The sequence below is a fragment of the Bidens hawaiensis genome, unplaced genomic scaffold, assembly GCF_021521415.1.
Source record: "Bidens hawaiensis isolate Kalapana, Puna unplaced genomic scaffold, B.hawaiensis_p1.1 tig00004774_1, whole genome shotgun sequence".
Lineage (NCBI taxonomy): Eukaryota > Viridiplantae > Streptophyta > Magnoliopsida > Asterales > Asteraceae > Bidens > Bidens hawaiensis.
In genome coordinates, this window is record NW_027491298.1 from 33,026 (window position 1) to 47,210 (window position 14,185).

Sequence of the window (14,185 nt, forward strand, 5' to 3'; positions counted from 1 at the left end):
TTATATATACACACATTTAAGTTGTTACATATATATACCTTGAATTTGTATCATTTGTAATAATCACGCTCATTTTTAAAAACATTAATTATAAATACTTTAGCTTTACATATGGAGCATGACAGTCTGTTGTAAATTTTCTTTTTAAATAAGTTGATATATATATTTTTTTAAAGAGGCCTCCAAATTTTCTCTCGCTTTAGGCTTTCAAAATGTTTGGGCGGGCCCTGCGGCTCGTATAGTGCTACATGGGCCATCTAGGACATGAGTCATGTCAGTCTGTGTCGAAAGTGTCGGTTTTTTGTTTCTAGCGCTCCGTATAACTCTATACGGATTGTATAGGCTTATATGGGTCATATAAACATTTTTTATACAGCCTACCTATACTAGTCGTATGGCTTTTATGTTGTATCAGATTATATACGAGCTTTTGAAAAGCTATATGACTCGTACAAAGATATACAAGTGTAAAAATAGAAATTTGAGAAGCCATCAATACGTCATTTCCATTTTGAATTATACATTACAAAGAAAGACCACTTCATTTCCTCCCTTCCTCACACCTCAAAACGCCATTTTCAAGTAAGCATCTTCAGTTCGTTGCCAGAGTCGATTTCTTCAAGAATCTCTTGTTTATTATTTTCCACTTTTAGGTTAGGCCCCTTCATTTACAGATTTCATCAATAAAATACTGTTGTTATATTTCGTTTAAATCTTCATTTACACCCAGCGGACGTAACACTCACATTAAATCCATTTTATTTTATTGCTTTTAAGAGGGATTATATTATGATGAGATTAAATCGAGTTCAAGAGTCACAGACTCACAACAATAATAATAATAATACTTCATCATTAACCGTTACAGTGAGCATTGCACTGGCGGACGTAAAAATATCTTTAAATCGCGTTTAATTTTGTCTGCAAGTCCACTTTTTTTTTTTTTCTAGTTACGGTTTTTAAGAGTGATTATGAGGTGTTTGCTGCGTAAATTTTGTGTAATAATAAGTTAATCATTAACCGTTATACGGTGATGATTATAACCGAATAACCAGTTTATTGATTAGTTTGTTATACCGTATTATTAACTATTAATTAATATAACATGCACACACATTCGAGCCTGTAGGTGATTGAAGCTTTGAATCAAAAAATGATGATACCTAGAAAGCGTCCGCTGGTGCAAGCGATTCGTGATTTCCCTCCCGGATGTGGAATCAATTTAGCTGAAAGAAAGCCGGTTAAATCGGTTAACTCGAATTCTGTTGATTCTAACAAACTCAACACCTCAAAACTGAAAGAATTTGGGGGAAACAAACCAAGTGGTAAGGTTAAGTTTTGGGATCAAAATTGCACCAAGACCGGCTTTGACCGAAAACCTAAAGTCATCACCACTCGTGAACCGCCAGCAACGATTTTAAAGCGTTTTAACGACGTTGACACGAAAGAATATGGAGGAAACAAACCTTCTGCTGACTCGAAACCATCTGTTAACACAGGGTTTGACCAAAAACCTAAAGTCGTCACCGCTTATGAACCGCCAACGAAGATTTTAAAGAGGCTCGACAATGTTGAAAGGAACGAATTTGGGGTAAACAAACTGTATGTTGTCTCGAAACCATCTGGTAACACGGAGTTTGACCAAAAACCTAAAGTCATCATCGCTCATGGACCGGAGAAGAATGTTTTAAACAAATCTTATTTGGGCGCAAAAACAGCCAGTAAGGTTAAATTCTATGATCCTACTTGTGAAGTACAAAAGTCAGAAGTGCAAAAGTCAGAGGACAAAACTGTTATTGCATCGCGAAACAAACTCACAAAACGTGAAAAGATCCAACAGGCGATGGCGGTTTTTGACGAAGTGTATGAACCTTTTTGCCAAGAAAACAAATTGAAGCCAAAGAATGAAAGAATTCAATCTGCAATAATACCTACTGAAGTTGCTAAAGTTGTTAAACAAAAACTGAAATGGGTGGACCCTGAAAAGATAGTGGGCCCCGTATGCGGGGTTCTAATAGGAGATAAGTTCAAATACAGGTCACAGCTTATGATGACTGGTCTTCACAGTCAACCACAATCGGGTATCGATTATGCCAAAATTAATGGAGAGAATGTGGCTATAAGTATTGTGGATGCTCATCGTTACTCTAACGAAAGTGGGTCTAGTGACACGCTTGTTTATTTTGGTCAAGGTGGGGTCAGTATGTTTGGGTCTAATAAATCGGCACCCGAGGATCAGAAGCTTGTAAGGGGCAATTTGGCTATGAAGAACAGTATGGATAGGAAAACCGAGGTTCGGGTGATCAAGAAAGTTCAAGGGTTTGGAAGGGATGTGTTTGTGTACGACGGTTTGTATGTTGTGGTCCGTTACACAGAGGAGGAAAGTGCAGAAGGAAAGACTGTGTTCAAGTTTCATTTGAAGAGAGTGCCAGGTCAGCCTTCACTTCACAAGATGCTGAAATGGTAGGTATGTCTATATGTGCGGTTTTAAATCTGGAGTGGTTATCGCATCAGGATCTTATAAGGGGTAGTTTTGATTCCTAACAATGAATCTCTTAATATCTGCATGTAATTCATCTTTAACGTACGGTAACATCAGTAACCTCTATCAACCCCTTGACTTTTTCATGATGAAATATGTGAATCTATACGCAATATGGTGTTTTGTATCATATTAAGTTTAAGTTATTCTTGATGTGAAAATTTTGTCACGCAAGTAAAAGTTATGCTATTCTCAGTTGCGTATCACATTAGGGTAAGTCAAGTAAGATCTCTCAGAACGGGGTGTTTCATGTTTGTGGCTCCACAAACGGTTGATGTGGCATCTGCTCTGCTTGGCTACGTCTGTGGAGTATTTTGGCTACGAATAAAGAATAATGAAACATTCTTTTATCGTAGTGTTCTTCGTTCCATAAATCTGTTGTGCTATCCTTGTTTTAGTGTCTTCTGTTTGCTATAGCAATTGTAGCGACGGTGATTCATCTGTTTGTTTAGAAGAAATTGTAGTGATAATGATTCTTCAATAGGAAATGGTGAAGATATGTAGAAATGAATCATTCAAGGTTAATAGCTGAACAATCAGAAGAGTTAATGAAGGTATTTAAATTGAAAAAACATAACTGAAAACTAGTAAGGTGATAGGTTGATATAGGTTTTGTTTCAAAGTTGAATGGGGTAAAACAACCAGTAACTTCAAAGTACAAATGAATGTTTAAATTTACTAACACGTCAAAAAGAAGTTTGGTTAATTCTACATATGTAGAGTATATGTCTAATCGTCATGTCAGTCTGTCTGTCTGAAACCACATATTTATGCATAATGTTCCTTAAGGGCAGATAATCGCGACCACTTCATCGAATCACACATAAACCTTTGTCATCCATGAAGCTAGTTTAGAGTATGTGTAGCTTAGGGAATGGAATACAACATCTTCATGGATGTTGTGCTATTTCTTAAAGATAGGAGGAACCGTAGTTTTGCATAAATAATGCAACTAAACGGATGATACATAAAATATTAAAATTAAAATGTGCAATGACCAAACATATATTCCCAAAGTAGTTCTACAAATGATTTGCAAAAGAGTGATAATATTATTGTTCAAAAGATTCATTCTAGCGAGAATTCGGCAAATTTATTCATTTGTTTTCTAGAACACGACGAATTTTTTATGTGATAGGTCATCACACTCTTTAATTTGAAGAGCCTTGTTGCATCATTCTAGTCAGACTATGTTTCTTAACCGGACCCCCGCTAGCTTCAGAGTTTGTCTTTGGCATATCCCCAGGAAATCATACAGCCGGCTGCCACTTGACAGTCGTTGTACCATCACAAGAGCAGAACTCTCTAATGTTACATGTGGTGGGACTAAAACCCGGATGGGCTCGGTATTCGAGCTGACAACCTCGCAAGGCCTAGCTCAAATCTTTCTTTACCAGTATCCACCCAAAGTGCCACAACTGAGGATCGAACTTGAGTCTCCAATAAAGAACTCAAGCCTCCTGATTCTCGATTCTCAAAATTTAAGTTAAAAAAAAACAAGCTAATAGATAAGATATACTTTAAATATATAATATTCGAATCCTTTGAAATATATTTGGCATTTTAATTGATATTGTAGTTGAATTATCATAGGATGCGGTGTTGTAAATATTTATCTTCAAATTTTTAATTAAAGAAAATTACGTCATTCATTTTTTCTAAATCACCAATATACCGTAAGAATAACCAATGTAACATATATTTCTTACATTGACCAAGATTATTTATATTATTTCACCGACAATGTCGGTTTGGCGCGAAGGAGGATGTTGCCGGAAATTGCGTTGCAATGAGAGAGGAGTGGGTAGTTCTTCATTTCTATCCTCGTATACACAAAATGATAAAGTAACATGAAGCTGTCACGTGGAAAAAGAGAAACGTGATACTCTCTGTAGAGGTAATACTTGTCAACATTTTAACTAATACACATAACAGGTGACGGGTACAACAAACAATGCGGAAGATACTACACGAGCATAAAGAAAAATGAATCTTAAAAGTTAAGACAGTCAAGATCTTTCAATTTAATATATGCAAAATAATATGAGGGGATCCTTTGTGATTGAATCCATCTTTAGTATATATATGCGAAACTTTTAAAATCTTTCTGATTGTTTTTTAAATTCTCTCAAGAGTCAAGACATTAGATTATTTTATTTATAAATAAAAGTTTCTCATGTATTTGACTCGAATTCACGGGTATGGGTCTCACCAAACCAGTATAGCTCTTAAACGGATTATAACATCTCATTAAATTAAAAATTAATCTTACTAAATATTTGATGTAAAAATCCTATAAAATAGGGATTCATAATAAATATTAATTAATATCCGATTTAAAAAAATATATTATTTATAATTAAAACCTTTACAATAAAAAAAAATAATAAGCGGGTCATTGGTCACCAAATTCAGATAACTTTTAAACGGGTTATAACATATCATTTATTTGTAAAACTCTTTTATCATCAAACCTTAAGTATATTATTAACTTTCTTACATTAAAAAAAATTAAATTCAAAAAATAAATATTAAAAAACGAAAAATATAAAAACAACGCCGTAATACGAAAGATAAAACCTAGTAAATGAATGAACGAGAAAAGATTGATTGAGCCAAATATAGAATTTCTATCTTGTAAACACACTCTAAAGGCCAAAAAATCATTAGAACCACCACAATATACACGATTTACAAAATGGAAAACACCAAAAAAAAAAAAAAAAGAATTACAAAAGCTATAACTTAATACTTCTATGCTCCGTCCAAAACGCGGAACCTTTATGTGTTCCACAACATATGTTTCCGAATGTCTTCTATTTAATATCCCAACGTTCCTACATCTCCAAATTGTCCACAAGGTGAAAAAAACACTGATTGAACTGCCTTCTTTTTTTTCTTTAGCATTGACTTGGTTAGCACCAAACTCCAACATTTATTTGTCTAACGGTTGTCACATTTGTAGGTTATGGAATATATATTAAGCCACGAAGATACATGTCACCAAATAAGTTTTGCCACCGAACATGATACAAGAAAATGATTCATTGATTCATGTAAAACTACACAATTGAAGCATAACGTCACCTAGCTTAACTCCTTGTAAAGCTAGGGTGTGACAATTGGCAAAATTTATGTCAATATTCATACAATTTATTAACGTTAATCAATCACTATTATTTATCATAAGCATTTTAATACGCATGCATAATCATTTCATCATTTAAAAAGTAAATAAGCACCTTGATTGCATGTCATATACAAATAAGTAATGTTAAAAATTATCGCGTCACACACATAAATACCCGACACACACAACGATTGATGATACTATATTTAAAGTATTAAACTAATACTTATATATTTTATAGGAAGAGCAATACATTATATTTTAATTTATATATATAACAACCATAACCGTGTCCAAACATAACGGTGCTTTATGCCTCGCAAACGCACTCACGTAAGCGAACGCGTATTACGACTAAATAAAACAGTATATCAAAAAACTTAACCTAATAGTCTCCTAATGATTTTGCTACACATAGAAGCATAGTAAACTCAAGGTTTAACTTTTAATTATGCTAAGTTATAACTAAAAGAGTGTACCACGCAAATTAACTATAATGTAATTATCTAATAATAGGGTGAAGTTATTCTACAAAGGGGGCGAAAATAAGAAGGATGATAAGGATTTGTAGCAAAAGAAACCTCTTAAAAAATAATGAAAAATTAATAAAAGATCATAACTCAAAATTTAATAAAAAAACGAAAAATGTATAATACAAAAATGTTTCCACCATCTTTCTCGTTCTAAAAAAAACAAGGCACAGTGTTGAGTGAAAAAGATCATTGTTTTTTTATTTATAACTGTGTCTTGTGTTTATTTTCGTCATTGAGCATGTCTTTTTTTTTCCTTACATTGTGTTATTTTTTTCTTGATATTATGTTATATTACTCAATATTGTGTCATATTTTGTTCGACATTGTGTTATATTTTGCGCTCTATTGTGTATTTTTTTGGTTTACCATTATGTTGCTTGTTCATTTTCGGCATTGTGTCTTTTCGCCAGTTTTTTTTTAAACAGGAATAGAGGGAGAAACATTTTGGTTTTTTAATTTTTTTTTTTTCGTTTTTAATTTATATATTAAGTTATGATTTTTTTTATTAGCTTTTTTAAATTTTTTAAGACGTTTTTTATATGGTCACAAATTATTCTCACACTTCTATTTTTGTTTCTCTGTATTTTAACTTTACCCCTAATAATAATTAAAACCTCTAACTAATCCACCCCTCATACACAAAAATCGGATGTTCCCCATGTTATGCATGCCAAAACTGATGGCGTGCACATAACACAAAATTTCACTAAGTAGTGATAAAAGCAAATGCCACTATTTCCTATTGATCAAGAATGACTTTCCACTTATAATTATTACACGAAAAGAGAGTTAAGATAAGCCAAATGCTAAGAAAAACAAACAAAATCCATTCCACTTACCCCTTTGCCCCCTCTCGTTCTTGGTTACATCATACACACACACACAAAGCCTACAAACCTTCGTAAGCTATCAAATGATGGCGAAAGGAATTAATGTCATGCATGCAAAACTGAAGAGGTAGGTCCCAGCAGAGCCCAGTTGGACCCGCAAGACTCACCTCAAAGAGGGACGTCTGCGCAGTTGAACCCGCAAGACTCACCTTCAACAGGGACGTCTGCGCAAAGGCTAAACTCGCAAGACTCACCTTGAAGAGACGTCTGCGCAGAAACCAACTGGATCCGCAGGACCCACCATGCTCAGAGACATGACATCCTTACGCGCAGTACGCAAGCTGTTCCCGTAGGAAAAGCCTCCCAATGGTCGACGTACTCCGCCTGTTCCCGCAGAAACGGATACTAGCCATCAGGGAAGGCTACCCGCGCAGCAAGGCTACACGCACAAGGCACTTAACTCTTAAATAATTCAGTAATGTCACCTGAAGAAGGAGTGAGCAAGCCGGGAACACTCCCGCACAAAGCCGGGAACACTCCCGCACAAATGACCAGTCCGTACGATACTGGAGGATCTTTTGTACTGTACCTGACGAGGTATGGACAAAAGATCTGACCAAAGATACGACAGCTCACTGACAACAGTATGACGAGCAGCACGCTCTTGTATTGTATGTCACTATCAGCCGCTGCCTACTCACCAACCTGTCGGAGGACGTGCATAGCCTGCTGTTGGTGGAACAGGAATAGTACACAGCCGGCCTGGTCACTATCAGCCGCTGCCTACCGACCAACCACCAGCATGGCACGTGCGTAGCCCACAGTTGGCAGAACAGGAATACTATTCAGCCGGCTGTACCTGCTTGGAAACCTACCTTCGGCTATAAATACTCCAACACCTTGGAATGGTATGGACACATTACATTACATTACCTTATCACATCTTATCTTTTCTAGCAATCTCTTAATATACACTTATATTCAAGAGCAATCTAGTCTGATTCTCACGCCGGATGGTGGTCACAAGGAGGTACCCCCCCCTTCTAAGTGACGAGCTCACGGTGTCTGTTTTGCAGGTCACCAGAAGAACCATCTTTGCCGGACATAACCCCTCGTGGGAAACATCTATTTAACCCCCAGATTATCCGTAATCTGCCCGAGGTCGATTAGTGTTTCTTCATTGGCGCCATCCGTGCATAAAAGCTAGAACCAATTCTCACAGTTTTTTCAAAACCTCCGAAAAGATAGTTAACGTCACTCCGGTCCCCAGGCCAGGGAGTAACCAAGAAACCCCGGTAACCACAACCCCAACTACTGGGGGGAACACCGGCGAATACACACATTTTACGAACACTACCCCGGTTACCCAAGCCGGGGCAAGTGCAGTAAATTTTACGAACACTACCCCGGTTACCCGAGCCGGGACAAGTGCAGTAAACAATCATCCCCTGGGATTCATTGATACCCAGGTGGAAAGACAACAGACGAGGCCCCCCCGCCAAACACTTGAACAAGTTAAAGCGTGGGCGAAAAAACGTCAAAGGGAATTCCAAGCTGAGTTGGATGAACGCTTACGTTTACTCCAACAGGCTGACGAATTCGGAAGCACTCAATAGCTCAACATGAGCAATGAGTGCGAGTACTTGGACGATGATTCGGAGGAATCCGACACCGACGTAAACCCTCGCCATAAGGCGAAAGGGAAGCGTAAGGAAACGGACTTCCAACCAAGAAGGAATTTTGGAGAAACCTTCAAACCAAAAAACGCGGGTGGAAACCCACGTGACTTCTCTAAAACCTTCAGACCAACCGCTGCAAATGCAGGAACCTCCAAGTTTGCAAGGGACATTGCGTAAGCAATCGCCCCAAGAAGTGCCAAACAGATGTCAAACATCGGCACCTATGATGGTATATCCGACCCAGACGATCATTTGAACAGATTTATAGCGGGGGCAACCGTCAGCAACTGGACGGAACCCACGTGGTGTTATATGTTCCAGATGACGTTGGTCGGAGCAGCCAGAGCGTGGTTCGACCGTCTACCGGTCCACCACATTTACGATTGGGCAGACTTCCAACAGAAGTTCAGCCAACACTTCAGTCAACAAAGAAAGTACACTGAAGAGCAATGGACAATCCTCAACTGCATCCGAGAGGAAGATGAGTCTTTGCTAGACTTCATCACTCGCTTCAACTCAAAGAAGCTAAGTCTGGGTAATATTAGCGAAGATCTTGTTCGCGCTGCTTTCATCCAGGGCACAAAAGACCCAGAGCTCATCCGCACCTTAACGGGTAAAGATGGCATGCCATCCACATGGCATGCCATCATGACAGTAGCTAAACGCTTCGCGGAAGCGGAAAAGCAACTGGGTAGAGATCTTCCCCAGAACACAAACCTCTACACCCAGAAAACAAGAGAAAACAATGTCCTTACCGCCCGACTAAACAAAAAGAGGAAGCTAGGCATTTGGCAGTCAAGGGTAAACTTTGACACCTCATCCGGCTCGCACCCTCGGTTAGGCGGAAAGGATAACATGCCGTCGTCAAACCGGAACTCCAGATGGACGCCACTCACCAAAAGCGTCACCGAGATATTCGACACCGAGAGACTCCCATGGCCAAAGGCTCCAATAATCCGAGAGCGTCACAACGCTGATCAGAGCAAATTCTGTGACTTCCACAGGACAAGAGGCCACAACACCGAGGAATGCGTAGACTTGAAGGACATCGTCGAAGCATTTGTCAGAGATGGGACGCTCACGCACCTCGTGGCGTAATGAACGCTGAGCAGGTAATGCGTGTAGAACCCCAGTTGGGGAAAACACGAATAAAACTGCAGCTTCAATGTCGGAGACTACATACTGCGTAAACAACGAGATTCCGAACCAAGTGCATATCGGCTCGAAAGGCTCGATGACACTCCCAAGAACATGGAAGGGAGCTCAATTACACAGTCTGCATGTAGATCAATTCCAAACTTGTAAAAGACAAGGCCTAGAGCCACTTCTAATGAAAATGATTCTCCTTATCACATTGACGCTGATGGTCTAACATTTATACTTAATGAACTTTCCACACTGATATGCCGGTCTTCACCGCATACATAAGTGGGAAAACAAGTCGTTGCGTGTGGAAGGCGGCAAAACCCGCATAAACACAAAAAACGGCAAACCTTCACGCAGGTCAGTCATAGGTAAAGTTTGATCATCCTACTAAATGAAAGTGCTGGTCCTAACCGCACAAATCATGATAGAGGACACCGAACTAACCTATTGACAACCGCGCGTCGAACGGTTAATTTATTCAAAACACTGATATGCCGGTTTTCACCGCATAAATAAGTGTGAAGAAATCGTTGCGTATGGAAGGCGGCAAAACCCGCATAAACACAAAAAACGGCAAACCTTCACGCAGGTCAGTCATAGGTGAAGTTCGGTCATCCCACTAAATGAAAGTGCCGGGCCTAACCGCACAAATCATGATAGAGGAAACTGAACTTTAACCTATTAACAACCGCGCGTCGAACGGTTAACTTATTCAGAACACTTAGAAAATATCTTCAAGGAAAAAATGAGGAAAACCTCCACGCAGGTCAGATATAGGTAAAGTTTAGCCATCCTACAAAGTGACGGTCTTACCCGTACAATCACGAAAGAGGAAGCAAAACTTTAACCTATTATCTGCCACGTTGATAGGTTAACTTATTCAAAGTACTTAAGAAATTGCTAAGTTAAACTAAAGTATGCACAAGCGAATCATATATTGTTTATGCGGCAAAACGAGTGCCAAATTAAACTATAATATGCATGAGCAAGTCGTATAACGTTTATAAAGCAAGAGTGACGGTCCTACCCGCACAAAGGATTTACATTCCATAAAAATTCAAGTATTACAAGAATGGCCGGGTATCTACCCGCCTACAAGAGTGTAAATCTATACAAAAACATAAACCTATCCTAACAGTGGAAAGGGATCTAAAGGTTCAAGCTTCAGGACCACTTCCTCCAAACCCACTTGTACCCGCACCATCACTTGGCTGTGGCGGTTCAAGGAAGGTCTTGAGAATGGTTAACCCATCATCAGCAGCAGCAACTTCGTTCACCTTTTCCACCACTGGATGCGGGAAGGCAGCATACTGGTTCACTGCTTGGTCATAAGCAGCTTCAGTATCCACATCATATAAAGGGAAGTTGGAAGGCGGGATGCCCTTCTCAACGAACCCTAGACCAAGCAGGAAGCCAGCCTTTTCCCCATCCTCATGAGAAGCGTTGAGGGCTGCGCTCATGGCATCGTCATATGATGTGTCCGTGAAGACCCGATGCACAACCTACAAAACAAAAATACAAGTATCAAAACATTTTCTAAGTATAAAGAAAAGCGTGAAGACATTATGAAGCTAAGCTTACCTGCGACAACGCTTCTCGTAGAAGCCATTCCTTGGTAACCAGAGCCTCCTGGAGGGCAGCTTGAGCTTGGTTATGGGCGCGTTCGGCTTCACTTTTGTTAAGGTTGGCAAGCAACACTTCCTTAGCAGCAGCCTCTTCAACGCCCTTTAGCTTACTCTCAGTATGGTCAAGCATACCCCTCTGGTCCAAGATTTCTTGAAGCTTCTTGGCGTCTTCCATGGCCAAGGCGTCATGAGCCTGCTGGAGCCTCTCTAATTTGGCTTTGAGCTCCTCATTCTCGGTGCGTAGAGGCTCAGCAACAGCTTCAGCCCTGGTGGCCCTCTCAGTTGCGTTCCGAGCGGTTTCCTTAGCTAACCGAAGCTGTTCGTTAACAGCTTGGGCAGCCTTGGAACGGGCCTCGAGACGGGCCTGAACCTCAACCTCAAGGGCCTTGAAGGCCTTCTCCTTCTCCGCAGCAACGGCGGAGAGCCTTCTGTTCTCCTCCCGGACAGCCCGCGCCTGAGCTACTTCTTGGATACGAGCTGCTTTTAACTTGTCGTTTTCACGACAAAGTAGCTCGACGCACGGCTACATCCGGGCAAGGAGAATTCGAAGCTCGTTTGTCAGCCTACCCTCCTGGTAGCTTGACATAGCTTCTCCCAGTGCACCACTGGGGGCGGCGTGGCGCGCCCACTCGACGCAGTCCACAGCCGTCCGAAGGGTGGTTCCCCGGCGGATGTTCCACCGCGGAACAAACACCTCATTCGAATCCGACACTGCAAAAACAAAAAGCAGTTAGGAAAAGATAAAAAAAAAACATAGCAGGCCAAAATAACCCTACGCACCTGTAGGGTCGACGACAGGCCTGTAGCCGCCAAACCCATCACCCGAACCTAACGGATATCCATCCAAGAGGTCAGGCAGATGGGAAGGGGGCAGAGATTGGCTAGACGCCCCAACCCCAAACATACCTGCTGAACCGGCCGAGGGCGAGGTGGTCGCTGGTGCCGGAGGCGCGGTTGAAGCCGCCGTCGTAGGAACCAACAGAGGTGAACTCACCGGAGGTGAACTCACAACCGTGGTCGCCGCTGCGGAAGAGCCCGCAGAAAAACTCACCGCCGGCTCAGTGAAGGAATCAGTGAATATGGCACTGACAGCCGGCGGAGACGACGTCACAGTTGGAACAGTTGCCTCAACCGAGTGAGCAACTGAACCAACACGTGAAGCAGGCGCAGCCGCCTGGGTCATCGCCTCGGGTAGGTTGACCAAACCTACCGTCATGGGTCCAGAAGTGCTCCTCCCCGCTCCACCCTGGAATGCGGTTGCATCCACGCCTGTATGAAGACAACATATTTAAATATAATGGCGGAAAGATATGAAGTTTAAGTTAAAGTTTACACTTACGAGTCCTCTTGAGCTTGAAGGTGCGAATAGGCGGGGACGAACCCGATGGCCGGCCTCTTCACGCCGGTCACCGTCGTTGTACTAGGCTGCCCGGAGGTGACAGCTGTCTCAACCTCCGGAACAGTGGTCTCATCACCACCAGGGTTCCCCGCCACCTCTTCACTCTCGGTCTCCGACTCTGACCGATTCCCTTGATCGGCAGTGGAGGCAACCTTCGCCTTGCCCTTCCCGCCGGCAGCCTTCTTCTTCCTCGCCAAGAAAGGACCATCTGCGGATTCCTCATCAGAAGATGACAAAATTAGAGGAATTCCCGCAGAGGTTTGAGCATTGAGAGGGCGAGGGTCAAAAAGTTCTTTACCTGGCCGCCTGGCGCTCAGAATCTCGTGGCCTGGCGGGTAGACCTCCACGAACCGATCCGCCGTTTGCTCAAGGATGGGCAACTCGTTCTCATCTAGAGCACGAGTACCCATCCGAGCGGGACCATCACTCTCCCGCGGCTGCAGGAGAGACTGCAAGTCGTTTCCCTCTGAAAACAAAAAGAAAAAACGGTTAGAACAAAAACCCTAAATTAACGGATAATATGAAGCATACCGTACGGGACAGGGTTCAAACCGTATTCGAGGACGATGGGAATCTGTGACGCCTCCTTCCACACCCGGCTCATCCCGAGCATCACCATCCCGGACTCCGCAAAGCGGTAAACCGGAGACTGGATCCGTGAAACCTTGGAGAACCATTCCACCTCCTGGTAGTTGGAGGCGTGAAGGTTCGGGAGAGCTCTCCCGTTCTTGAACGTCATCGCTATGGGGACGACGCGAGCGGAGATATAGAAGAACTCCCGCTTCCAAGATCGAAGACTGCGCTCGGTAGCGCAGATCTTCAAACCCTTGATCCGATTGACCAAGGTATACCACCCCTGGATGCACCTCCAGGAATAGAAGGTCATCAGGTGGTCAACATGGGGCTCCACACCCAGAATGAGACACACCCACTCGAAATGGCGGATCTTGGCGATCGCCATTGGGTGTACCTCAGTCAGATGCACACCGTGTCTCTCCAGAACACGGTATACAAACTTCGTCAATGGGAACCTGAGATTCCCAAAGACGAAGAATGCAGCGTACACCCCTATCTTGCCCTTGGGGGCATCGTACACCGTCTGATGAGGTGCAGGAAACTCAGGCTCGAAAGGCTCGAGCATGAACTTCCTGACGACGTACTGATAAAGGTCGACCGGAAGAGCACACTGGCACTCGCCAGCAGTACTCTTGTCATCCTTGTCCGACGTGGACGACGGATTCTCGAAGTATACATCGGACTCCTCGACAGTAACCTCAGGATCATGAGAAGACATGTTTGGG

The 14,185-nt window shown here is 41.9% G+C and overlaps 1 protein-coding gene across 1 annotated transcript; it reads left to right on the forward strand.

The window, feature by feature from the left end:
- The first annotated feature begins 1,153 nt into the window (after positions 1–1,153).
- On the forward strand, positions 1,154–2,467 carry LOC143628025 (histone-lysine N-methyltransferase, H3 lysine-9 specific SUVH7-like). The gene has a single exon (XM_077097711.1). The coding sequence runs from the start codon at positions 1,154–1,156 to the stop codon at positions 2,465–2,467; it is 1,314 nt and encodes a 437-aa protein (XP_076953826.1).
- Positions 2,468–14,185: the final 11,718 nt, after the last annotated feature.

Bases quoted from the DNA above. Each gene is read 5' to 3' on its own strand.
- LOC143628025 (XM_077097711.1), top strand. From the start codon at position 1,154: ATGATGATACCTAGAAAGCGTCCGCTGGTGCAAGCGATTCGTGATTTC.